General features: G+C 39.4%; 1 protein-coding gene across 3 annotated transcripts in view; it reads right to left on the bottom strand.

The window, feature by feature from the left end:
- Window positions 1-256: 256 nt before the first annotated feature.
- Window positions 257-27,964, bottom strand: part of MDM4 (MDM4 regulator of p53) — a 43,157-nt gene continuing 15,449 nt past the window's right edge. Inside the window, exons 2-11 of one of the 3 annotated variants that reach the window (XM_058701750.1) lie at window positions 27,656-27,769; window positions 26,110-26,184; window positions 21,196-21,329; window positions 20,074-20,129; window positions 16,189-16,256; window positions 15,355-15,454; window positions 12,782-12,942; window positions 11,377-11,526; window positions 9,616-9,696; window positions 257-7,677 (exon numbers count right to left, since the gene is read on the bottom strand). In XM_058701750.1, the coding sequence (XP_058557733.1) occupies window positions 7,105-7,677; window positions 9,616-9,696; window positions 11,377-11,526; window positions 12,782-12,942; window positions 15,355-15,454; window positions 16,189-16,256; window positions 20,074-20,129; window positions 21,196-21,329; window positions 26,110-26,184; window positions 27,656-27,733 (1,476 nt within the window). In that variant the 5' untranslated portion in view covers window positions 27,734-27,769 and the 3' untranslated portion in view covers window positions 257-7,104. Of the gene's footprint in view, window positions 7,678-9,615; window positions 9,697-11,376; window positions 11,527-12,781; window positions 12,943-15,354; window positions 15,455-16,188; window positions 16,257-20,073; window positions 20,130-21,195; window positions 21,330-26,109; window positions 26,185-27,655; window positions 27,770-27,964 lie in introns of those variants that run through there. The other 2 variants (XR_009254415.1, XR_009254416.1) reach the window with 2 other exon arrangements.

Genomic DNA, 27,964 nt, shown 5'->3' with positions numbered 1-27,964 from the left:
TCTGTCTCAAAAATGAATAAATGTTAAAAAAAAAATTTTTTTTTTAAAAGAAACTGAAGGACTGGGAACCTAAAAATGAGATACAATACTCTAATAGGTGAATGGTGGAAACTATCAAAGTCACTACTGATTAAGTACAGCAACTTCTATGGCAAATTCTATTCTCTCCGTCCCCAAATCAGACAGAAGACTGCATATAAAAACAAAAAGTGAGATTCTGTTATATACAAATTTCCCCAATAATGACACCACAACGGCAAAACGAAAAATATTTAATACACAAAAAGGCACAACAGAATCAACAGGGATTAAAAGCATTACATAGTGCAAAAACCAAAAAGATACAGAGCTATTTTATTGGCGCTTAAAAGGACTAGATGAGAACACATGAAGCTGTCTCCTTTCCCCATTTACTAAGCTGGCCACATTCAGTTACTTGAAGTTGCTTTTTTCCTTCCACGCGATGCAAGCACATTGGCTACACTCCTGTCAGTTATGCTACCTGATGAGATATGTTATTTGGAAAACTGCATGTTTTCGGCGTATTGGCAGTGCATTTTAGGCCACCAACTCAAGTGCACGTAGAAAATTTTCGTGGATCAAGACCATAGCGTGGCAGTTGTATCTACTATCCAAATTTACACACACTTCTCTCAGAACCTAGAGATGGCCTCTTTTCTAGTCAAGAGCTTCATAGCAAGGAAAGAATAGATGGGCTAGAGGCATGGGTATAAGGAAGCAACATAGGCTCTGCTAGGCAGGCATAGAGAGGAGCTTGTGCTCGGCTTCCAGAACATGAGGTATTCTGAATACATACCCCAGAGCTTGGTTAACAATTCTTAACATCTTATTTAAAGCAATTTACAGGTTAGGTTGCTCCCGCATCCTTTATCTCTATAACAAACTATGAGGTAGAAAAAGGGTAGTACAAGTATTCATTTTACAGATGAGAAAAACTGAGGCTTAAGAAGGTCAAGACCAGGACCACAGAGGGTGGAATGATCTTACTCCTTATCTCTATCCAAAAGGCACATAATAGTGCCTACAGACTAAGGACAGAGTCCTGTTCAAAGGCTGCTTACAACTTCTACCTTGCCAAGTGCTGAGGAGGCCAGAAACATTTCATTCCCCTTTTAAAACATTTTCTATTATTTTTAAAAGGAGGAAAGAAAAAAACCCAAAAGGAGACATTTTGATTATTTTAAAAGGAGTGAAAAAGCAAGGCAAACTGAAGGGGAAAAAAGTCCTGTAGGAAAGGGGAAGGCTGGCCTCAATTTCTTAGTGCGGAGACAACAGTGGCCCTGATTGCCCTCCCTGTTCTTCCATCATGGACACAAAGGAAACCTAAACTAAACTACGAGTTGTTTTTTATTAGATAGTAGCTCTGATGTCACAGCTTCCCCTCCTGATTGCTAGAATCTGCCGCCTAACTCTCCAACAGAAACACTCCCCCAGACTGACTGGAAAAGAGGAATCTTATCTAAAGATCACTGTAGGTACCACCACCCAGGGGGTGATACAGAAGGCCTTTGGTATAAAAGCAGTATCCAGAAGCAGACCTCTTTGAACTCTGAGGAAAAAAGAGCAACAGTAAGGGAAGAAGGAAGAGGAAAGGTAGGACGCCAAGGTAGCTGTTAAAAAAAAAAAAAAAAAAAAAAAAAAAAAAAGCCTTAGGATAAGACATTAGGTGTCCTGATAGGTGTCAGTGTTCTAGTGATTATGTCAACTTTCGAGAAAGCATTTGCCGAACGATAGCGACTGTTCTGACACAGGAATTACTCTATAGCACCTGACCCTTTTCAAGATCCCTGACCCATTCTACCCCAAGAAATAAGGACTCTCACTTGTTGTGCTACGTTCCCAGAAGGTATCAAATAAGGATCCTGGATAAAGGAAAACAATCTGCAGGACAAGCAACATCTTTGATTTCGGATAAGCTACCAAGAGATATATCAGCTACTTCTGCTGCAGATACACTTCTCTGTAACATTTTCAGTAATTCAAAAGGCTCTGACGGAGGTACAGTAAACCCGAGTGTTTTTTAAGGTTGTATTTTCTTTAACAAGGTCACACGCACCAGTAATGGCATTACTGGGGATTGCACGTTCATTCTATCAAAAGATCTCAAAATGCTTAGGATACAATCTCCCACAGGTGAGAAGAGATCTGGCGGCTCCTGTAAAGGACGAATGTAGCAATGGTGACCGAGGAAAGCTCTGTCCACGGAAAGGATGTCCCAAAGCAGTCTGGAAAAACTGTCCCCAAATTAGGCCAGGGAGTCACCTGAACCACTACCTCAGTTCAGCTGTAGACCCTCAGTATCTCTCCTCATACGCTGAACTGCAACTCCATTAATCACCTTCCGGACCATTCCAGCAAAGTAACCTCAGCATACCCTACGGCAGTGCAAAATTCCAGACATTTGTAAACATTGCACATTTTGCTTTTGGCACAGGGGAGAGCTTACAGGTTTTTTCTCTTTGAAGTGCAGATCCTAAACACAGCTAGTTCCTATTTTATAGCCATTTTCAGCAAAGGCAGTAGCAGTCTTGATAGTGTATGTACATACATATATACACACCCATGAATGAAGAGAACCATCAAAGTAAATTCTTCTTTAGGGCTCTGATGAACAATTTAAGTAGATACTTGGCTAAATGGAAAACAACAGATTCACAGTATCTAAAGGCATATAGTTCAAAGTTCACATAACTCTCGGGGCGGGGGGGGGGGGGTTGGGGGGGGTCGGGCAAATAACTGGTTAACAAGATTCCTCCTTTCTAAAGAGAACCAAGAGATAACACAATACTTCTGCAGAACCCAAGATCTAGCATTCACCAATTTCTCATTAATGACTTTTCAAAGGAGCCAAATATTGCATTGAGTTGACATTAAAAAAAAAAAAAAAAGGTTACAAATGATCCTGACCATTAAAAATTCTCACAAATAAAACAATGTCCTACAAAGCATTATATACACCTAAATATACATAAATTATTATTAAAACACAACTGCATATTTCAAATGCTTGGCAGTGATTCCATCTTATATTAGAAAAGTTCATGGCAGTTTGTAGGCTGGCTTGGCTAGACGCTGACCCATTGTTCAAGCCTAGGACTGAGAACCTGTGATATTCCATAGATGGACTACGAAAAAATGGCAATATGCATTGGTCTTAAGATTTTTATAAAGTCTGATTTAAGTATTTAATACAAAAGCATAGCAAATATTATAAGTACAGTGCAAGTACAGGGAGTTAATGAGACAGGAGACATTTTTAGCTGTAACCTAAAAATTCATTGTTTCTTAAGATTTGTCACTTTTGCTCTGAATTTTCTGTCCAGGGTAACCTGATCATAAATATTAATAATGGTAATTAAAATAAGAAATTTGATGCTGGGACGCTTGGCTGGGCTCAGTCAGTAGAGCATGCAACTTGGTCTCGGTCAGAAGTTGAAGCTCCATATGGGGGATAGAGATTACTTAGAAAGACAGAAAGAAAGAGAAAGAAAGACAAAGACACAGAGAGAGAGAGAGAGAGAGAGAGAGAGAGAGAGAGAGAGAGAGAGAGAAAGAAAGAAAGAAAGAAAGAAAGAAAGAAAGAAAGAAAGAAAGAGAAAGAAAGAAGAGAGAAAGAAGGAGAAAAAGAAATTTGGTGCTAATATGGTATGATTTCATTGATCACAAATCTATGGCATGATGCAGAAAAGTTAAACTCCACTGGCACCCCCTTTAAGAGATCCCTCCTCACAATCAAGATTTCCACTCAAGCATCTGGGAGTGAAAAGGGAGAAAAGGAGACAAATCAGACGGGCTGCTAAAAAAAGAGCGGTAAACTGGCACTGTTTCCAGAACACCAGAGCACACTGTCCACCCTAAATACAACTAAAAGATAAATAGTAGTGTTTGGAAATTAGGAATTTACCTGGCAGAAGTAAAACTATGAAGACTTCACGTACAAACTATGTCTTGCTTTACCGGCAGTGAGTAAAATATACCTGTACCGCAGTAGCATGAGAAAAAAAAAGAACAAAACCAAAAACAAATCAAGATGCAGGTAATGAACTGCTCTGATAGCGTTATGTGGCCCTTTGTAGGACTCTTCACCCATTCTACCCCAAGGAATGACAAGTCCTACTTGCTATCCTACACTCCCAGGGGTGATTACACAGGATAGGGATCCGGGATGAAGGAAACAATGTGCAGGGGAAGCGGCATCCCAGATTTCAGATAAGCTACCGAGAAATACCAGCTGCCTCCTCCTGCAGATACTATCACTCGTTTCTCTGTAACAGCTGCAGTCAGTCCCACGGCTCTCGGCTCTCATCAGAGATCCAGGAAACCCGAGTCCAGGTTATTATACCACTCACAGCTCAAACATACAGCTTGGGATGTTCTACGCAAAGTATTTCGTGGTAATGGGGACAGTATAAAACCCAGGTGAGCAAGGGGGAGAAGGAAAGTTGAGTAGCAAAAGAGGATCCTGTGCTAGGCAAGGATGTACCAAAACTGGCATCAAATATCTACAAACACAAAATTTTCCCATTTTTTAATTTTCTAAAAAAACCTGCAACTTTTCATAAGAGGAATCAGAGGGTACAAGTGCAGATCCCCAACTCTCCCTGTCCCTCCTTTAAGTTACCATTTGCAAAAGCCCCGAACTGGCAAAATCAAACAAAATTGAGGGCTATCAAACTATTATGAAGAGAGTAGTACTTGAGAGAAAATAGGGGAAAAAGCCATTTAAATTGCAGGAGTGGTGGAGCATTTACCATGGTTTAACAAAACACTAAACTCAAAGGACTAGTTCTACTTCTAGAAGGAAAACAAACCCTTGTCCCTGATGCCTAGAGAGAGCCAGAAACTTAACTTCCTTCCCCAAGAAGGAACAATACTGGAGACAATGGATCAGGCTCCTCTGCACCTTTATCTGTCCTCCCTGTGGGAGGACATCTGATTATAGAAGCCTGACATTTATAGGGCCTTTTTCTTTGGGGAGAAAGTGTTAAAAGTTATTACTCTCTCTAAAGTCCTAGTTTGGCTGCAAGTCACATTCTGCAATATTTTAGGATGATGAGCTACCCCAAATTCGAGAAGCATCCCACTTTATATATTTAACAATGACAAGAGAGCGAGCATGGTTTAGAGATTTACTACAAGTTACCTAGATTCTAGTAACAGCTGCATCACTAGCTGTGACTTTTGACAGTCATTTAACCTTAAATTTAGCCTCAAGTGCAAAATAACAGGGGCTTGAGTATATGAGTGCATTCGAGTTTTAAAATTCTAGAACTTTTAACAAAACTCCCCCTCAGAAAATTAAATACCCTGCTAAAAATGATCTTGTTCATTCTACTTCTTGTAACTGGGAAAACCCTTCCTTCTAGGGCAGGGCTTCCCAAAGTGTGGTCTGTGGACCACTTGAATCAGCTTCCAGGAACACACGTTCAAATGGAAACTCCAGGGCAAAGTGGAGGGAGGGGGTTTGAGTTTGGCTTTTTTTTTTTTTTTTTTTTTTAAACTTGGGCTGTTTTAACAAGCAACCCAGGTAATTTTTTGGATCAGTAAATTTGTTAATTGTAGGGCCCTCGTCGCCAAAATCTCATATGCATACCCCTGGGCATACTTCAAGATTTTTCCATGGAGAAAGCAGGCAGGGATAGGTATAAAGACATCAGCTTAAAGGTCTTCAACTTCCATTTGTACTGTCCTAAGATTAATGTGCTCAGATAAGGCTTCTTCAGATCTACCATTTTTCTTATTATCCTTTTCACAACCGCCATAACTCCCTATTTCCAAAGGAAAGGCTGCCTCTCACCCATCTAGAATCTTACTATGGGGCATTGCCTCAGAATGTAAAAACCCTCTAGAGGCATCCAATAAAAGAACAAAAAAAAAACCTCCAGAGGAATGATTCTCAGAAGATAATGAGGACAGAGTAAAGCAATGGGAGCTTAGGTTAAAAATTCTATGCCTTACCTACCTTAGAACTGTAATTGAGACGGTCGTGCCAGAAATGTGTTAATGCATTTATTTTTAAAAATAAAGTCAAACATTTTCTGACTGAAAGTGAAATCTGATTTGGCTGATGAATTTTAAAATGAGAACAGCTTTGCTACTTTATATGACAGGACTTTTTCTATAACTTTAATCAACGAAACCTACAGCTCCAAGGCTTTGAGAAAAATGTTTTTAAGGCACATAGACAATATATTGGATAGGGTACCCTTTCTAAGTATTTAAAGGTATTTTTAAAATTTAGATGTCACACTAAACATGTGCAAAAGGACAGCTAACCTAGAATGAGAGCCACGAAATGGAGGGGGAACTGCTTGGAAAGAGGAACAAGGGAAACATTCTAAGGAGACAGACATGTTCCATTGCTTGTCTTAGGCTGGCTACTCAGAGGTCTACAACTCACCAGAAAGGAAACTTTGTCTGTTAATTACATACCTCATGGTGTAAAATGTGCAAAAGGTTATATATACTTTTTCAAAATTCTTTTAGGAGTATGTTAGCAAAAATGCTCCATACCATTGTTCTAGGCACACATGGAGAAAGCGCTTGTTTTTCAAGACTTTTCTTTTAGCTTATCTGAATCGTGCAGCCTGACTGCAACAATCTATATAGCATTACATACCTTGACTAATCAAATTTATTATTATTTCTTTTGTTAGCTTTAATATTTTTCTAATAGCCACCTTGGATCCTAATGCCTAATAACATTCCCTAACAGAAAAAAAGAATGGGGAATACAATTAACTAAAGAAATAGTAAATCTTCAAATAATTTGGTAAGTGAGCGAATTAATGTATTTTTGTTAGTACTGGCAGTTGCTTTCTCCCAGATCCTCATCTTTGAGGAGAGAATGAAGTGGTTAACGTATCTTTTCATGTTAACAGCGTCCCCCAAATTGGCAACCTAGTTCTAAAGAACTCATTCTCAAATTCCATATAAGTTTAGAAGCAAAAATGTTGGGGAACACAGATGTTTACCCAAATAAATAAACAGATGTAATGGGCTACACTGAGTAGAGATGCTCAATACTGACATTTTGAAACATGACCTAGCCCTGTTAATATTTTCTGCAATTCACTGAGTTAGCTATGCTATAAAAACCTTAATAACCAACTGAATCTCTTTCTTGCAAATAGGGCATGAAGCCCCAGCCTTCTTTAATCTTCTGGCACAGTGAAAACAAGTGACAAGATGGCCCGTCCGCCCATGAATAATGTTTCCATCTCGTGGTCTTTTCTCACACAGACTACACGGCTTCAAGAGATTCTGGCAATCTTCCATGTTTTCTGTATCTGTTCTCTGTTCAAAAAGGTTATCTGATTGTTCTCCCGTGCTTGATATGGTTTCTTGGCTTTCCGAACTGTGGGCCAAATCCAAGAATTCCACTGAGTTGCAGGGATCAAAAAGTTTAGGGTTTTCTTCCTTTGTATACACATCTTTAGGTCTAACAACTGGAGCTGATATGGTTCTTCGGCAATCAGGGACATCAATTCCTTCATTTTCCTTCTTTTCAGGTATGGCAGTGATATCAGACGTGGAGAGAGAATGGGTTAACTTAGAACAATCTGAATACCAATCCTTCCTCAAGGCCCAGCAACGGAAACAGTACCTCTTGCTTGGAGAGTTAAATTTCTTGCACTCAGTACACTGCCACTCATCCTACAAAGACAAGTGCAGCCAATTAACACTCACTCCATGGCAAACATGAAGCTGAGGAAAAGGGAGGGTAGGCCCTGGCTCATCATCTCACTAAGCTAGTGAGAGTCTGGACATTCCCCATCAGTGGTCTAGCCTCTCATATGAGCAAATTCCACAGCCACGTGTAAGAAAGTCTTGACAAGTTTTACAATGATAGTGACACAACCGCCATTTTCAAGTCAAGATTTATATAGCTATCTTTAAGAAAGTTAAATTCATTATTTTGGCATTCTATCTCATCTGGATGGAATTTTGATTGCTGGCTTTTCCCTGCTGCCTTCTTTTTAGTTCATTTCTTTGTACAACTTAACTCTCTTACTGAGCAAGAAGCTAAAGAATGAAGCAAAGAGAACACTTTCATTCTTTCCCGCTAATTAAGAAATATAAAATTTGGCAAAAAAGGAAGCTAAAATTAAAATGAGATTTGAAAACTACTAAATTTACTCATGGTCTCTCACTAGCTAACTACACGCCTAAACCATACCCTCTGAAAAATGAACGTTCTTGTCCTTGGATGCCCGTAACTTTTTTCCTACTTCTCCATACCCAAATTAGTAGATACCAAATTAGGAGATACTGGAGCTCAATGAATTTTAAATGCCTTGCTTAATGCAAAGGTAGCTACCTGGAACAAGTCAAGGGTATTTAATGTGGCTAATTGCCTGGCTCTGACAGGATCAATGACTGGACACAGGCAGACTTGATTACTTTCAGAACAAAGGCCACACACTTCAAGTTTAGAAGTCGTAACTCAATTTCATGGGCAAAGAGGCAGGGACGCGACCATCTGTTAAACTGGGTGGTCTTCAGGGAGCCTCACAACACTCTTGCCGGCTTAAGATCCTCACATCTCATCTGAAATGCTATCCAGATACTCAAAGGGGCTTCGTAAAGATTTGGAATTCATAACTGATGGTGTGTCACAGTCTACCTGGCATCACTTTTTCTTTTTTAGTAGTACATAAAATAATAGGGCTTATTAAATTCAATGGCATCTTTGATTTGATAAAATACAGTCTATTTGCTTAAGAGATTTTCTGGGCCCAAGTAGCCAAAGAAGTCTGATGAAGATGGAAACACTTATCTCTGCTATTTGTGTTATGGTCAAGAACCCTTAACGGACCAATATATTCTACTTTATTACTTAGCTATACACAGACAGATAATTTGCAGTCAATTACCATAAGGGCAACAGTGGCAGGCCAGGAGTTGGGGAGGATCAACCAAAGACAACATACCACTTTTCTATCCCCAAGCAGCAAACTGTAAACTCTCCTCCCCTGTCCTTCCCCCACCACCCTTCTTCCCACAGTGGGTTAGCCAAGGGAAGCACTAAAAGGAAAATGGGGAACCGGCATGAAAAGAGAAAAGGTATACATTTGAGTCTAAACCTGAGTTGTCATTTGGTGACAAATCCATACCTATTACCTTTCCAGCTTAATACTACATTTTCATTTACTAGCCCTCCATGAATATAAACCTGTGTGGAAATTAAGCCATTTTCCATTTGTCGATTTCTAACAAAGCACTGAAAATATGATCTTTGTACTTGACAAAGAATTTTAGATAGCTTATAAGTCTACCTTTACGATTACAGAGGGGTGGCTAGGGGGGAGAGCAGTGCAGGACTATTCTGAGTAACTCTGTGTGTCCACTGCATCAGGTCCAAAGAATTTCGTCAGCAGGGAGAAAGGCATACAGACAGGCACTTAAATCACCCTTTCTCCAAATTCCAATAAAAACCTGTAACAAAATATAAAGAAGCCAACATGTCTTAACGTCAAGGAAAGGGAGATAGAAATGGGGGAAATGGCCTTCTTCAACACAAGTGCAGTGCTGGAACGTACACACTGGGAGACGCGGGGGGTGCAAAACAGCTCTTTTACTAGATACCCCTACCTCAGAGGTAACTTCTACGTCAGTATCGTCACTTATGGACTTGGAGTCCTCAAGGTCATCATTTTTTCCCATTTCAATCACCTATGAGGGCAAAGACATCTCATTAGTGAGGTTCACCTAGTTGACAGGAGATTATAACCTGAGAGCAAAAAAGACAGAAGAGCTTCAATTTAAAACTACATTCTGCCTCCATCACTAGCACTTAGAAAGAAAATAGCTTAAATGATTCTAGATGCACCCAGCCAGAACTTTAGTAGAAGAAATGATTAGAAAGTACCCAGAAAGGTCATCAAATAGAAGAGGGCGCCCAAATGTATGACTTTAATGAAAATAAACAATATCAGAGTAGAAAAGCTACAAATCATTAAGTGTGATTTTTTTATGTTGGGAATCTAGGTAGGCATTCAGAATTACACGAGAAAACGGAAGTGAAGAGTACTATATAAAATAAGGAACTGACATGTCAAGAATGAAAACAAAGTATTTCAAAGTTTTACTTTTCATATTCAAAAGTAAACCTAGTTAAGTGATACTCTGGTTGCCCTGTAACAACATGCCCATGGACCAGGACACAGAAAGTCAAGAAATGTGGGAAGTGTCTTCTAAATTTTAAAATTTGGAATTTAAAATTCTAACAACACCCTACTTTGTGATCTGGTAAATGGAATAAAACCAATTATGATTCAATTAGGGACCTCAGTATAGCAACTTTCTCATGCAAGTTCAAGTATTCTAAGTCCCACCTCTCTCCATGGAAGTTTCCAAATGTCCCCTCTGTCTTCCTTCAAGCCACTTGTAGTCCCTTCTAATGCTCCCAACATACAACCAGGCTAGCAGGACCTAAGCATCTATCTGCCTACAAACACACCAGCATATCCTTCAGGAACCCAAATTACTATGAAAATCCCTTAAATTAAAAAAATGACCCTATTCAGGGTGTGTGTTTTGCTACATTTATTCAATGAATGTTTACTGAGAATCTTGTCGATGTCGGACACTGGGTCTGGCGTCCAATTTCTTTTGAGACTTGAGCACATGCTTCATCTTGGTGTGCTCACGCCATGTGTATTTGGAGTTCTCTCTTCTTTCCCCTTATTTAAACTCTAAAATACGTAGGGAGAACTCATCTATTTCCATTTACATATAAATGGCTATGAAAGACACTGAGATGTCCAAGAAATAAGAATTTCTTTCCCTACAGGCTGCTGTGGCCATTTAGAACGTTGCCTTGTTAGCAAAGAAAGGTCTCCTAAAGAAACAACTCCACAGTGAGAGATCAGACAAGCAGGAAAGGGCAGCTTATTGCTTCTAAAGGAGGAGGAGTTTCACCCAAACAGTCCTATTCTGTTTTTAAGACAGCCTTGGTTAACTTAATGTGACTCTTAAAACTGGATACAGGAAAACATGAAAAAGTAATGAGTAAAAAGCTCAGTTGGTTAAGCATCCAACTCTTGATCTCGGCTGAGGTCATTATCTCACGGTTCACGGGATCGAGCTCCGCGTCAGGCTCTATGCTGACAGTATGGAGCCTGCTTAGAGTTCTTTCTTTCTCTTTCTCCCTCTCTCTCTCTCTCTCTCCCTCTCTCTCTCTCTCCCCTCCCTCGTGCCCTCTCTGTCAAAATAAACAAACTTTAAAAAAAGAAATTAAAGGGGGGGAATTATGTGAGTCATCTGTTGTACAAAAGGGTTGGGATACCAGACCTGAACAGATTATGCTAGGTACATGTAGATACAAACAAGGCGAAATGTTTCCAAACATACCTTTTTGTCTCTTACTTTCCCTACTTCTTCACTTGTTTGTTCAGTATCTGCGGCTTCAACTTTGATTCCCACACCAAATTGCTCTGATACAGACTCATTCAAAAACCACAAATCATCTGTGGTGTCTGAAACAATGGCAGTACCTATATCCTAGTAGAAAAAAAGGTTTATAGTCAGACGCTTATCAGTGATGCTGAACCAATAAAAATGAACCCAAAACTCAATGTCCCTACACATCTCCAAAGAACACCTTGCCTCTTTCTTCGACGGACATCTCTATTCATTCCACAGACATCTACTTCACATCTACTATGTATAAACTCGTGAGTGGATATAAAGGAGTCTGGCAAAGAATTCTCTACTTTAACAGTAACTCAAGTATAACACTTGAGAAATGGTACTAAAGAGCTTAAAGGCTAAAGACTCATAGCTGCTCAACTAAATAGAATCCATTCCCTCAACTCCTTTCCAAAGGTGGTATTCTGAGAACCTAGAAGACATTCTATTAACTGTGGTACATCATTTCCTTGACAGTCAATAATGTTTATTAAAATATGAGAAATACTGATAGTAACTCAAATCTTCTTTCTGAATTCCCAAACAACTTTAAATATAACTTTCTTTCTACATTCAACTATGGATATTTTATGACATGCTTTTCTCCAATATTCCTAAAAGAAAACTTATTATTTTGCCACCATTATATACCCATTCATTTACTGAGCAAATGCTCACGGAACGCCTTTTACGTGTCAGATACTGTTCTAAGTACCAGGTAACAGAATAGAGTGGTAAATGATGCGAAAGCCCTGGACTCACGTTTCAGTAGGGGTACACAGACAAGAGATACATAAACAAAACAGAGTAACAGTTTTACAAAGCGAGAAGTGCAATGGAGAATATAAAATAAGATGAAGGAAGAGAATAATTATGGCTCGCATTAGGGTATGACACCGGAAGTAATAAAAAGGGGTTAGATTTTGGATATGTTTTGGGTAAAGAGCTGACAACGTGAATGCGGCATATGACAGAGAAAGAAATCAATGATATCCCTTTGGATTGGGCTAGAATTACTGGATAGAAGGTAGACGTGTGAAAAAAGAAAGGCTGGATAGGAATGTTTGGGGAAAAAGAAAAATTAAAAGAAAAATCTGGTTTGAACACGTTAAATGTCAGATCATCTAAGTGAAGGTGTTGAGTAGGCAGCTGAATATAGAAGGTGGGCATTTAAGAGAAGAGGTCAGGGCTGCAGATACAGATTTGAGCATCAGGCGCACACAGATGGTGCTTAAAGTCGTGGCACTGAATGAGAATTCTTACAGAGTGCAATGTGTGGTCAAGAGCAACCAAGAATGTTACTCTTTCAAAAGAAAACAAAAAGTTCCTCTTCAAATGTGACATTTACCTGATTTGTCTGTAAATCAGTTGAGCCATTACTTCTAGGTGTATAGTTGTTCCTCAGGTTTCCTAAAAACCACCAAGGCAATCCGGCTATATCCCACTCCTCAAACCCAAGGTCCAGCTTAGAGGTCTCACCTTGGGTTAAGTTTTTTATGAAGTCTTCACCTACAGCGGTCAAACGGAGAGAACGGTAACTATGTACACAACACTAAGAATCAAAACTCGGTTTGTAACACTTACAATCTCTTTCTAAGACAGATAAAAAGACACGTCTACATCCAGTACAAAAGTGGCAGAGCCAAACCTATTTAGGCTTCATTCATTGGTAAGTAATGACACCAGAAGTAGATGGATCATTTATCAAGAAATCTAAACTCTGAAAGCATCCAAACAACGACAGTGCTCTTAGAGGATTTCAAAATGGTCATTATTCGCATGTTAAACATTCTTACCACAGCAATAACTAAAGAATGACTCGCTGTAGCACGTGATGCCTGATAATGGCGCGATCCATTGAACTGCAAATGGTGGCGGCTTGGTGGTCTGACATGAGACAGAACCAAGGCAGCCCAGACCGGAATGCGGAATGCGCACTCACAAGGTTGACGAGGCAGTCTCGCTGCTACCACGTATTCAGGAGATGTTTCTCACTAACTCACGTTTTGAAAGGTAACAACCATCATAAAATGCTGAACTCAAGGTTATCCAAGTAAGTATGTCCTTTCTAGATCAATGGGCTCTCCTGGAATTATCTAAAATCAAGAAATATTACAAATCCAAAACATAAGAAGGCCCCACATATTCCAAGTAAGAGATGTTGCTTTGTACATCCAAATGGCATTCAAGGTGGTTACTAACATAAGTCTGTTGCTACCACAAGAACTTTTCTTTCTTTCCCATCATCCAATCTTTTTCTGCCGTGCTTTCCTCTTTTCCTACTTTCTCACTCTCCTCTACTCTTTCCAATGCACCAGGCACACCAATGGCAACCACAAGTGTTTACATGTGCTGAGGTACACGTGCTTGGCAACTTTTGTAATAAATAGATCTCTGTCAGAACAAAAGGTTACCTATCTACTTACAAATTATAATGATCCCTGCCCATTAAGTTCAGGAGAAAGTTCAACTTTTTACTTACTCATTACTAGCATTATCAAAACCCAAATTCCTGAGATGGCACCATATTAAAATTATTCTCATCTATTCAAGCTCTGTAACTTCTTGTAAAGAGAACAGAAATATACTTTCCACATATAAAAAGTCTGTCCTTTCTATCTGTTTTCCTGAGGATACTAAACTATTTATTCTCAAAGTTTACATCACAAACAACATATAATCTCTTGAATTGGCTATTCTTATATTTCAAATAGCTTTCTGAGTAGCAAATAAGCAAGGACCTGCAGTTATAGAAAAAAAATACACATTTAATACCATTCAGAACAGAATAAGCTCCAAGGTAAACAGGCAGCCCAAAATTCAGTTGCATGATAAATTGTTTCAATTTTAAACAACGAAAACAGTTTCAGCAGCATCACTCTCTGGAGGTTGCTGGAAGTCTAACCTGCCGCCGCTCCAAGTGTGAGCCAGGTGCCTAAGACTAGAAACTATCAGACCATGAAACACCTCTGAGTGATTTATGACATTATACACCTTTGTAGAAAAAATGTTAGGACATATTTTATACAGCAGGGCACGGGGGAAACTTCCAAAATATCGACTAACTCGTTTAACTTGACCACAGCATATCCAGTATGGATGGCAAAGAGCTGAGGACCACCATCCAAGGACAAAGGAACGACTAGACTTCTGATTACCTCATTCTCAGCTCTAACATACTAAGTACGTATCTTTGCAAACTTCAAAACTCTCTGAAAATTAGCCTTTGCCTCAAGCAGACAAATAAAAATAAAAATGGTAACCAGACTGAACATATACAGGTGCGACAGGATTTAAAAGGCCAAGGCAGGGGCGCCTGGGTGGCTCCGTCGGTCGAGCGGCCGACTTCGGCCCGGGTCACGATCTCGCGGTCCGCGAGTTCGAGCCCCGCGTCGGGCTCTGGGCGGACGGCTCGGAGCCCGGAGCCTGCTTCCAATTCTGTGTCTCCCTCTCTCTCTGCCCCTCCCCCGTTCATGCTCTGTCTCTCTCTGTCGCAAAAAGAAAAAAAAAGAAAAAGAAAAAAAAATGGAAAAGAAAAGGCCAAGGCAGCTGACTTGCCAGGCAGCAAGCTGACAAATGTGTGGCTATCTTCTATTAGCACACTAGGCAAAGGAAGGGACTGGCTCCAGCCCGGAAACCACGGGTTGCTACGGGAGCACTACCATCCTCTTCAAAGCTAATAATGGTCACTGGGGGCAAGAAAAAGTTTTCAGAAAAGAATGAGAAACAGAAGTGCGACCTATGCCCCTCCTACTTCACATGCAAAGAAAGGACGTTGTATTTTGAGTTGCTTATATAATGGTCCCAATCACAGCCAGTGCTTAACATGAATAAATGCCATTTCTAGAAGTCATCAACAAAAGAAAGAAAAAATGAAAAAGAGAAAAAAATAAGTGCATATAGCCTTAACCCAAAACTTACCTTCTCTAGAATTTCTGCATTTATGTTGTGAGGTAGGCAGTGTAGGTATATTGCCTTCTTCCATTCTTTTCCTAGAACTGGAACTTTCTTCCGAACTTTGCTGGAAAAAAGGGAAAGATGTGTATTAGTGCAGTAAAAATGACTGAGACCAGGGGATGTAGCAGTTCCACTCTGGCTCACCAGTTAGTGTGCGGCACAATGGGTTACGCACAAGAAAGAGATCTCTGGAGTTCACAACAGTCATCAAATAAAGGCAACGCCTCTCCTCAACCCGCTGTGAGCAGAACTAGGAGAACCCCAAAACTGGGGGGGAAAAAAAAAATCTCTGCACAAAAGGTCCAAACCGACTGTTAAAAACAGGCTATCGCTATAAAGCCTCTAGACTACAAAATTAGGCATCGTTCAGAAAACATGTGAAACCCTCAGCATATACCAAGATGATCATAACGTTCTCCCAGGTCTGGGGAAGCTTTAAGAACGGCCTGACATGAATTTAACTGCCGCCAGCCTGTTAAAATCGAATAAAGCAGTTTTCTCAAACACCTATGTACATACACCATCACACATACAGGCACACACAAAAACCCCAAAGAAAATCCAACTGGAGGAACTGAAGATCAGAAGTGCTACATCCCAAAGAAAGATGCAGAGACTGGAACTCTGTTATAGGCAGAACAGAGAAGGTTCACTCTGTCCCTGGTCTGTGAACTCCCAAGAACCTTTCTTATTAAATTCTTACCACATTCAGGGAAAGGTCTTGGGAGTCCAAGATCCACAGGTACAGAGAAGGGGCCACTCTGTACAACAAAAGAAGTCACCGTGTGGTGATTTTACCTTCAGTTGGTCTTGACTTGGAATATCCATACTGTGATCCTGTGCGAGAGCGAGAGTCTGAGCAGCATCTGGATAGCAAGTAAAACAAAAGGAAAACCTTCCCTGGTAATAACCATTCTTTCCACATAAAAAGGACCTCAGCAAACAACCCTGGAGCCAGGTTTAGTCCCTAACGATGTACTTCTCCATGTTGGCTGGACAAGGCTCTCATCCAAAAGGGAAAAATCAAAACTGATAAAAATGGCAAAGACCAAGACAGGCTATATTCAAGATACGTTACCAAAATGTAATCTGGGAGAAAAGGAAAAATAACTAAAAAATGTCCACAGTAAGGGTTCAAATTTTAATATGAAAGTGATTCCAACCAAAAAATAACGGAGAGTATTTTTACCGTATCTTCCCAAAGGTGCTTATGAGCAAATGTGCCTAACTTGTAAACTAACAAACAAACAGAAAGTCTGGCTTTAATTTTTGTTTTCAACTGTTAAAGTTATACAGGGTTATGAAATCTGCACATCTGGACTTTTCCCCATTTGCTTTGTACACAATAGCACCTCGTGTAAACTTACGTTCTAAGTGTGTATGATGACTTCGTGGTTTACATTCCCACCACCTGAATATAGAGTTTTTTTAATTAACAAGTTTTATTTTCCCCAGTTACTATCAACATTTCCTAAGAAGGAAGAGGAAGCAGATAAAGTTTTTCTCAAAGGCAATAAATAGCAAAGAAAACAGTAACCTGAGAAACAGAATTCTAAGTCTGAGAGAAATGTACTTCAAGGACTTGGAAATTTTTCAAGCAGAACAGAAGATGAAAACATAGCCAACAGGAAAACAAGCTGTAGAGAACTGAATAACCTAGAACTCTCATTTTGTGAGGTTATATGTAACTGAAGTGTTCCCAAATAAGTCTACCAAGGGTTGGGTTCATTAGCTACCATCAGGTCCAGAGATAGAACACTTAACGGAAAACCTCGTCCTCACGTAACAAAGACTGCCAGAGAAAAGAAAAGAATACAGATCCTACAGTTGTCTGATAATTCAATTGTTTTGCACAAAGCAAACAATTTCAAAACTGTAATTATAAACAGCATTATTTCTACAATCATTTTATAGGTAAATGGAGATACTGAGAAGTTTGAGACAGCACTTTCTGACCAGAGTGGTTTTCAAAGATCAATTATCAGACAATGCAGATGAAGCATTTCTTTAATAAAGCAATCTGATTACTGTCATTTGTAGTTCTAAAACCTTACTACCTTACTTAGGCTAAAACATTTAGAAGCAAAAAGAAATTATCTGGGAAAACTACAAAGTACAAAGGAATTTTAAAATAAGCGCAAAGTTTGTCAGGTATTTCATTTTACCGGTATACACGTGGAGATTTGGAGAAATGATTCATAAAGACCCACCTTTACTTTAATGGCATTTCGCAACCATCAAAATAAAAGGTTTAACTCACTTGCAAAGGTGTACATGGAAAGCACTTTTCTCATTTGCCCTTTTAAATATAACACATGTAACTCCATTTATGAAGATCAACAGAGCTGCCCAGCCACAAGCACGAATGCAAGGGCAAGTCAGAGCAGACAATCAATCAAAATTACTTTGGTGCAATTTTCTGGTTTTGAACATTATACTGTGGTTACATAAGATGTTACCATCTGGGGAATCTGAGTAAAGAATATCTGGAACTCTTTATAATACTTTTACTACCTTTCCGTAACTGAAGTTATTTCAAGGTTCACACGTTTAAGAACAAACAAAATGTTTTAAAGATTTAATGTTCACAGGAAAAATGTGTTAAGAAAAACTAACGGGCAAATTCTATATGATACCAATGCGTGTGTGTGGCACAATGAAAAGAACAAGAACTGGCCAGTCAGAAATATCTGTTCTACCAACTGTCAGTGACAACTAATCTTGGACAAATCACTCATTCTAAAAAAAAAAAAAAAAAAAAAAAAAAAAAAAAAAAAAAAAACCAACAAAAAAACCCCTCAGTTTCTTCATCTCCAGACCTTCCTCACAACCTTGTTGTGAGGATCATCTGAAATGTCTGTTACAGAAATTTTCATCTTAATACACAGCATGTTAAATGCTGCAGAGAAAGTGCAAGAAAGAGAGAGAAAAAGTGAGAATCACACCCACTCTAGATATTCAGAGAACAGATCAATCAGAAAACAAATTCCACCGAAAGAGTAGATCAGCAAATATAAAATCCTCTGTGTATTTCAAGTCTGCAGTGAATATCCCAGAAAAGCCCTACTCTTTCACAAGTGACTGAATTTCAATAAAGCACTATATTATTTACAAGGCCTTTCCTCCCAACAGAAATTTACAGCTGGGTGAAGTGGGCGAAGTGGGCAAATTGTTCAATGAAGTCAACAGGCTCCAAAATTCAATGTAAGTTCAAAATCACATTTCAATATGAAAGCAAAGTCTCTCTGCTCTCACTTTAAATCATAAATCTTTATTAGAAACAGATTCTTTCCAACTACAGTATTTATTTCAGTGAACTACTGAAAGATAACCAATCTAGAAGAAACTAGGGATGCCTGGGTGGCTCAGTTGGTTAAGTGTCTGACTTCAGCTCAAGTCATGATCTCACAGTCCGTGAGTTCAAGCCCCAGGTCAGGCTCTGTGCTGACAGCTCAGAGCCTGGAGCCTGCTTCAGATTCTGTCTCCCTCTCTCTCTACCCCTCCCCTACTCGCGCTCTGTCTCTCTCTACCTCAAAAATAAATAAACATTTTTTAAAAATTATAAATAAATGAATAAAAGAATTACAAACTTGGGCTTTCTTCAAAGGTCAATGTTACCCAAAATCTGATTTGAAGCTCACGAAGGCGCTTCACATAGGAATGGAGAAAAAAAAGGTGTCATCATTTGGCAACGAGCAAGGGAAATCGGGTTACATTTCAGTTATGTACAGCTGATTCACTTATCTCTAACACACCAAACATCAGACCCCAAAGCAGCCAGCTTCCTGCACACACCTACTAACTTAAACTCAAAGGGCAGTATTTAAAAGATACAGAATCAAGCAAAGGGTTAGGCAAATTGGCATTCATACACCAGAAAGCTAAAACCATTAGGTGAAAGGGTCTTGGGGGACCTTTATAACAGATGGGTCAGGGTAACACCACGTGAGCCCACAGAACCTGAACATCACGGAAAGAGGGACAAGCAGACCTTACATGACCCGGATGTGATGCAACAGATGTACAAAGCACCACCCGTGAAATGTTCTCAGCAAAAAATTTAAACTTGAAACTATTCAAGCATTACTAGTTTAATGAAAATAGAAGAAGACATTTAACAACATCACAAGGATACAATGTGCAACCTCTAGAATGTGGGAAATTCTACAGGACAAATGAGCCATTTCTTCAACAAATAAATGACATAAAAATAAAAGGAGGATTGTTTTATAAAGACACTTAGGGGTGTTTCAACCAACCGCAATGTGTGGACTTTGTCTGGATCTTGATCTGAACAAGCCAAATGTGAAAGATATTTCTGAGATAACTGGGGGTCACTATACATACACTGGCTACTGGACAGTAAAAATTAGAGATTTTTACAGTATGTCCAGATGAAAAAAAATTAAATTAAAAAAAAAAAAAAAAAGCATGTCCAGGTGAAGCAAATGTGGCAAAATGTTAACAATTACTAAGAGGTAGGCATCATACTAATCTATTTTCAGTATATTTGAAATTTTTCACAATGAAAAATTAACGTAATAATAACATTCTGTGTAACAGGAATCCCTCTCGATCATGCCAACACAGCATTTCATTTCCACCTCAATCCTCGTTTTCCCATCATTTGCCCCCTTGAGCTCAAAGCTGTGACACACACTGAAGAAATATGATGTGACATACCTGTAGTGGCAGTGGCTAAAGTGACAAGATTCTTTCTTAGCATATCATAGAGAGGGCTGTCAGAGAGACAAAAAAAAAAAAAAATTAATAACCCCATGGTTTTCCAATTTAGATGTTATGTGTCTATCTGATATGTGACCTTCCAACTTTCTCTATAACACACAAAAAGGCAGATATTTTTTTCCCCCAGGATAGATTTGTTTGTAATCATTTAAAAGTCAAGAATGTTCATGCCCAAGCCCTTTTGTTACTTTGCCCTCATTAAAAAACTAATTAATTTACATTTTATTTAATTAGCTAACAGCCCAAGATTTCCTTTAGAGACCATTCCTTCCTTCTAGGAATTTTTACAATTTTAATTGGGGAAGGGGTGGAAGGGAGTCTTACCAATATAAGACAAAATGAGCTCAGAAGAAACAGTCATCATAAAGCTATCCAAAGAGAACTGGCTTCCCAATTACCTATTAGCTTTTGACTCTGTAACAACCATTTACACCCCATGCAGCTGGAGAAAGTCACACAACAGGTCAGAGGACCTCTAACGCGATTCTTGAGGCCCATCATCAACCTCGAGCTGCCCGGCAACACTGCATTTCTCTCACCAGCTCACTTTCCTCTCTCTACAATGGCTTCACAGAATCCTAACCTAGCCACGGGAAGCTCCTCCCACCCAGGCCTTTGCACATGACGTGCAATCTGCCAGAAGCTCTCCTTCAACACTCTCCTTCAGGCCCCTCACTCCTTAGTTCTCTTTCAGCTCTCAGTTCAAACCACTTCCTCAAGGAGCATTCCCTTGACTCCTAAGACCCTGAATCCCACCCCCAACACAGCTGCATGTACCTCTTTTCTGTAACATTTACCCACGGTATAATTTTACCTTGTGCTGGTGTGATTGTCTGATTAAGATGGGGAAGCGCATCTACTGTCTAACTACCCTTTAAGTGCCATAGACTGTGTTGCTCACTGACTTGTTTTCAGTGCTTCACAGGCTACCTGACATACATAGGCCCTTAAATATTGGTTGACTAAAAAAAAAAAAAAAGATAACCATTAATAACCTATGGAGACTGAGTGGTTAGACAGAAGCCCCCAAAAAGATAAACCAACCCTCGCTCTCCCTACCTCGGATCTTTCACGGAGAAGCTCTGACGTCCTAGCAGTTCTCCCAGAAGATCTCCACCACAATACACCATATGCTGCTCCTGCTGGTCATAAAGCTGCTTCACCATTATGTACTGGCCTAGATAGTGCATGACCTACATGGTGATAAAAAAGCACGAAGAGGTCTGTGCAGCTGCTCCAAAAGACACAAATTCATTATGAGAAGATAGTTTGCTAGAGAAAGAGGAAACATTTATGAACATGACTGTCGTGCTCGAGAAAGGAGTCCTACAACAAGAGAGCTGTCCTCAACCACCAGGCTCATCCACTTATTCTCATGCTGGACGTTAACAGACTTTTTTTTTTTTTTTTTAAGTTTATTTATTTTTGAGAGAGACAGAACATTCTGTGCGTGTGCATGAGCAGGGGAGGGGGCAGAGAGACAGGGAGAGAGAGAATCCCAAGCAGGCTCCACGCTGTCAGCTCCACAGGACCCCAACAAGGACTCGATCTCACAAACTGAACTGTGAGATCACGACCTGAGCTGAAATCCAGAGTCAGACGCTTAACTGACTGAGCCACCCAGGCGCTCCCAAACTCTTACTTTTTAGAAATGTAGGGTTTGACAATGATAAAAAGTGAATTTTCCTAGTATTCCCTTAAATTTTTTTTTCTTTTTATTTTGAGAGAGAGAGAGAATCCCAAGCAGGCTCCACACCAGCAGTGTGGAGTCCGATGGGGGACCCAAACTCATGAACTTGAGATCATGACCTGAGCCAAAACCAAGAGCTGGACACCCAACTGACCGAGTCACCCAGGCACCCCATCCCCTTAAAAATTTTTTCACCAATCCAGATAAAGACGTCTGTTCTATCATTAGAAGTAATAAACATTAAACGTGCCTGGGTCATAAAAGTATTTTCCAAGTCCAGAGACCCATAACTACAAGAGGTTTTTGATGCATGTTCACTTGTTTTTGGCAAATGAAGTACAAGGGTTAATAAGCCATAAGTGCATAAAACATAGAATCTAGTGTTTATCAAATAAAAGTTTAGCCTATCTGGCTTTTTTCAAAGTTCACAACAATGGAAGGAACTCAGACAAGTTCATGATTCAAAATTTTTAAGTTATCTATTTTTTTCATGATGTTTTCTCTAGGTAAATTTTTTTAAACTGTTTAATTAAATTCCCTTAATGACAATAAGAATTCTGTTATCACAAACAGGCCAAAGCAGCTATTTTTATTTTTAGGCCCCAACTTCTCAGGAATTATTAGGTATCTTCACAGAAGATTTTTCCAACCCTGTTCCCACTATTGGTACAAAAATGTTCCCAGGTTCCCCTCCATCCCAAGCAACATTCTGTCCCAGTGTTAATGGTGCTGTCATACCTAACCAACCAAATATCTAGGGGGAAATAAGATGGGGAAGAGCACCTACTGGAAGAAAAAGGAGAAAGTTTTATATTTAGCCTGTCCAACCTGTAAAAAAGAAATCCACTGTAAGTATGCAAAATAAGATCTTCTACAACACTACTCTACATGAGTACGTAATTAAATGTTTGCAGCTCCTGCCACACCACCACCGCCACCTCCAGCTCCCGGGCCCCAGCTGAAGAAGGAGGGGGTAAGTAAGAAATTCGCTAGATCATGGCTTGCCCAAAGCAGACTGCTCCCAAATCGACGGGTGGTATAGCACCGAGGAAGCCACTGACTACAAAAGCCCCTGGCGAGAGTGCGCCCACTACTGGAGGAGTGAAGAAACCTCACCATTACAGCTCTGCTACTGTGGCGCTCCGTGTAACTCCACAGAACTTGTGATTTGCAAACTTCCTTTCCGGCATCTGGTGTGAGAAACTGCTCAGGACTTCAAAACAGATGTGTTTCCAGCGTGCAGTTATGGGTGCTTTGCAGGAGGCAAGTGAGTGAGGCCTATCAGTGGGCCTTTTTGCGAGACCAGTGCTCTAACCCCTGAGCTACGGAGCCTCGGTGGGCCTTTTTGAAGATCAACCTGTGTGCTGTCCATGCCAAACATGTAACAATTATGCCAAAAGACATCCAGCTAGCACACCACACACATGGAGAATGTGCTTAAGAATCCACTATGATGGAAACTATTTCATTCTTTAAAAAAACTATTTTTTTTCCATGGGGTCAAAAGGTACCTAAGTATATGATTGCGAGTGGAAAAACAGGGTACAGAAATCGGGTATTGGCAGCTTTTCCATTTTCATTTGTGTGCGAATTTTTTTTTTTTAACGTTTATTTATTTTTGAGACAGAGAGAGACAGAGCATGAACAGGGGAGGAGCAAAGAGAGAGGGAGACACAGAATCTGAAACGGGCTCCAGGCTCTGAGCAGTCAGCACAGAGCCCGACACGGGGCTCGAACTCACGGACAGTGAGATCGCGACCTGAGCCAAAGTCGGATGCCCAACTGACTGAGCCACCCAGGCGCCCCTTGTGTGCGAATTTTTAATACAAATGTGGGACCTAAAGCATTAATGCAAGTCAAAATGTTTTAGTGAACACGTCTTAGCAGTTCAACTTCACAATAATTACAAATAAACCTGTTACATTTTTCTGGACAATGCCAGCATGTGGATTTTTTTTTTTTAACAAGTAAATTTCTGGGGCACACCTGGACAGTTCAGGTTATGCATCCGACTCTTGATTTTGGCTCAGGTCATGATCTCATGATGTGTGACTTCAAGCCCTGTATCAGGCTCCATGCCATCAATGTGGAGCCTACTAGGAATTGTCTCTCTGCCCCTCCCCCACTCACGATCTCTTTCTCTCTCTCAAAATAAACATTTCTTTAAAATAAAATAAAAATTAGGAGCGCCTGGGTGGCTCAGTCGGTTAAGCGTCCGACCTTGGCTCAGGTCATGAGCTCACAGTCCGTGAGTTCGAGCCCCGCGTCGGGCTCTGTGCTGACAGCTCAGAGTCTGGAGCCTATTTCAGATTCTGTGTCTCCCTCTCTCTCTGCCCCTCCCCTGTTCATGCTCTGTCTCTCTCTGTCTCAAAAATAAATAAACGTTAAAAAAAAATTAAAAATAAATAAAAATAATAAAATAAAAATTAAAAAATAATAAATGTGTACATGATTACTACTCTCACTATACCATACTGCCTCAATGCACACATACTGAGAACCAATACTTAAACATAAAAAATTAGAGGGGCACCTGGTGGCTCAGCTGATAAATCATCTCACTTCAGCTCAGCTTCTCATGGTTCATGAATTCAAGCCCCACATGGAGCTCTTCACTGACAGTGAGAAGCCTGCTTAGGATTCTCCCTCTCTCTCTCTCTCTCTCTCTCTCTACTCCTCCCAATCCTCAAAATAAATAAATAAACTTTAAAATAATAATATTAAAATTTAAAAAAATAAACAATTGGTGGGGACACCTGCGTGGCTCAATCGGTTGAGCATCCAACTCTTAATTTTGGCTCAGGTCATGATCCCAAGGTAGTAGGACTGAGCCCCATGTGGGGCTCCACCCTGAGCGTGCAGCCTGCTTAAGATTCTCTCTCTCTCTCCCTCTGCCCCTCTTCCCGCTCATGCTCTCTCTAAAAAGTATAATAAATAATAAAATAAAAAATTAAGAAATTCTTTACGCACCAGAGAGGATCAAGATTCGTAATAGAGAGCTTCATGTAAACTGACTCTGTCCAACTTTTCCCCAGTAAAACATTCTCTGACCAATATGTACTTAATTTATTCTTAACCCAGGCAAAGTCTGCCATGTTATTAAAGGAGATAGCATAATTTATTATAACTTTATTGAGATAAAAATCCATACTTCAGTAATAGTTTGGAAAAAAAACACTTAGAGAACTCTACAGATACAATTTAAGATGATGCACTTAAATTTAAAATGATAAAGGAAATATGGGTATTGTAGGAAAAAATGCTTCTAATTTATTTCCTTGAAAGATCGAACAGCTCAGGAAATAGGAGTATTCTAGAAAAAAAAATGCTTCCAATTTGTTTCCTTGAAAGATCCAACAGCTCAGGAGGGGTGCCTGGGTGGCTCAGTCAGCTGCGTGTCCAACTATGGCTCAGGTGAAGATCTCACAGCTCATGAGTTCGAGCCCCAAGTCAGGCTCTGTACTGACAGCTCAGAGCTTAAAGACTGCTTCGGATTCTTGTGTTTCTCTCTCTCTCTCTCTTTCTCTCTCTCTCTCTCTCTTGGATTCTTGTGTTTCCCTCTCTCTCTCTCTTTTTCTCTCTCTCTCTCTGCCCCTCCCCCGCCCACACTCTCTCTCAAAACTAAATAAACATTAAAAAATAAAAAAAAAAAAAAGAAAACTATAATAGCTCAGGAATGCAGTGTTGCTAGTAGGTCTTAAGCTTTTCAAAAAAGTCAAAAAAAAGCTTGATAGTTTTGTTTCCTCCAATTAGAAAAGGTTAGATTTTTACCCTACTAAATGTAAGCAGTTCAAAGAGATTAACATTTTAATATTGAGTTTTTCCACTTAAGGAATTCAATTTGTTTTTCTTAAGAAAAAAAAAACCTTTAGATGCTAAATAAGTTATTTAAATGCATAAGTGTTTAAAGTAACTCACAGTGCTCAGTAGAGTATCTGACACATTTATAATGGAAAACTGCATTTAATTCCTGCCTGGCAGTATATCCTATAAATCATAGACAGTGTCATTTTTTAAATCTTGTACACGCTTTGCATTTTAACTCTGAGATCAATGAATTCGTGGTTAATTTTAGGTTTGGCTGACAACACACTTCAAGAGGAAATTTAAAGGAAATAATGAAATTCAATTTAGCTCGATGATCTTTAACATAAAGAAAAAGTTGCCTCTCTAGCACCTCAGAAGTAGAATTTGCTTTCTTAGGCCTGATTTCAGAACTATATATTCGTCAGCTTCTACTTCTTAGCTGTTCTTACAACTGAGAATTTTCTTTGATGGCTTACCTCTTTAACAGTGAACATTTCACCTTGTGCACCTGCTGCCTGCAAAATCTTCAAAAGTGGCAGTTTTGGTCGTACCTGACAGAAACAAAATAAACCTGCTATTTACATTTCAATTAGATTGGTTTCTGAAACCCTAAGGAATAAGAGAACCTCCTTAAATATTTTTTTGTTTGTTTACAAACCCTGGTAGAAATACTTATCATCTAATCACATACAACCTTCCAATATATAAAGTAACTGCAGATGATCAGACTACTACTTGTTACCTTCCTGAAAAATCACATTTTCAAAAGACAGGACATTCACACCTACTAGCACAGCCATAAGAAAAAGAAAAAAGGGAAAAAACAGCCTTCCACATCGGCAAGGATGTGGAAAAACTGGAACCACTGTGCACTGCTGGTGAGAATGTAAAATGGTTCAGCTGCTGTGGAAAACAGTCTGGCAGGTCCTCAAAAAATTAAACACTGAATCACCATATGACCCAGCAGTTCCACTGCTACATACGAACCCAGAACTGAGAGCTAGACTCAAACAAGTATTTGTACACCAGTGTTCACAGGTGAACAGATACGACAGGTGAACAAACAAGATGTGGTATATACATATAAGGGACAGCGACTTTGACATCCCTTGACTGACTGCAGAGTCTATCTTCAGCCACACAATTTTATTTTAAAACTTTTACGGTCAAATTTGTCTCTCTCGTCCTCTCACCACCTCTTTGGTTTTGTTTTACTGAAGGCCTCCGTCATCCTAAAGTTTCACACGCATTTCCTAAATTTTCTTCTCATATTATTTTACTTTTTACGTTTAATCTTTATCTATCTGGGATTTGTTTTTGCACAAAGTTTGAGGTCTTCATTTGTTTCCTTCCAGAGATGGACAATTACATCGAAACCATTTACTACATAAGCCACATCTTCCCCCATCAAACCCAAATTCCACCTTTATCATGTACTGAGGTACATAATACTATATATTGTGCAATATTTATGAAAATAAAACACAAAATTAAGTCTTTTTATATGTTAGAGGAAAAGATCTGGAACAAGACACACCAAAGTGTTATCTCAGAGGGAAGGGACTTTGGGGGAAGAAGGGAAGACATGGTCAAGGAGTCCCTACAGATAAATACTTTATAGATAAATACATTAGAAAACTGAATATTTTATAAGAATACATTTGCAATATTTTAGTTGCAATTTAAAATTGATTTTTAAAGAAAACAGACCGGTTAAAATGAAGTGAGAGAAACAGAAACCAAACATATATCTTGGCCCCAAATTCTCCACTGACCACCCATACCGTAAAACACGATAATTTTCAAAAGGTACCATATTTTGAACAATCTGTAACCTCTATATATTTACTTAATCAATAATCAATTCGAATTTTGCACACTGATACCATTCACTAGTTTCCCTAATAAGACATTTTAAAAAATAACCCTTTCTGCTCTACATAAAATCCTTCAGTCAGTAAAGTCACCTACATGCCCCAATTCAGATTTTTGAAAACTAGAAATGGCTTAAATATGATTTACCTGATTGGTTTGTTCTGCAGAGATCCTGCAAGCACTGTCAGAAGTTGAACACTGGGCAGAGGTGGAAAATGATGTCATTTTGGCAGTGAAGAAATTGCAGTCTGTTGATAAATCTAAAAGGGAAAAAAAAAACATGATGAAACCTCTTCTAAAGTAGAAAATTTTCTCTTTTAAGATTTACAAAATAGCAGCCAGCGGAAGGAAAAAGACACGTGTATCAGAGCGCCCTACAGAAATGCAATATATCCATAATGAGGTTCTTGATACCCTTCTGATCACTTCCTAAGTTCAGATCCTGCAAACAACTGA

Source organism: Neofelis nebulosa, chromosome 15 (assembly GCF_028018385.1).
Source record: "Neofelis nebulosa isolate mNeoNeb1 chromosome 15, mNeoNeb1.pri, whole genome shotgun sequence".
NCBI lineage: Eukaryota > Metazoa > Chordata > Mammalia > Carnivora > Felidae > Neofelis > Neofelis nebulosa.
The sequence above is the reverse complement of the archived record's forward strand: the minus strand, read 5'-3'. Positions and strand labels throughout refer to the sequence as shown.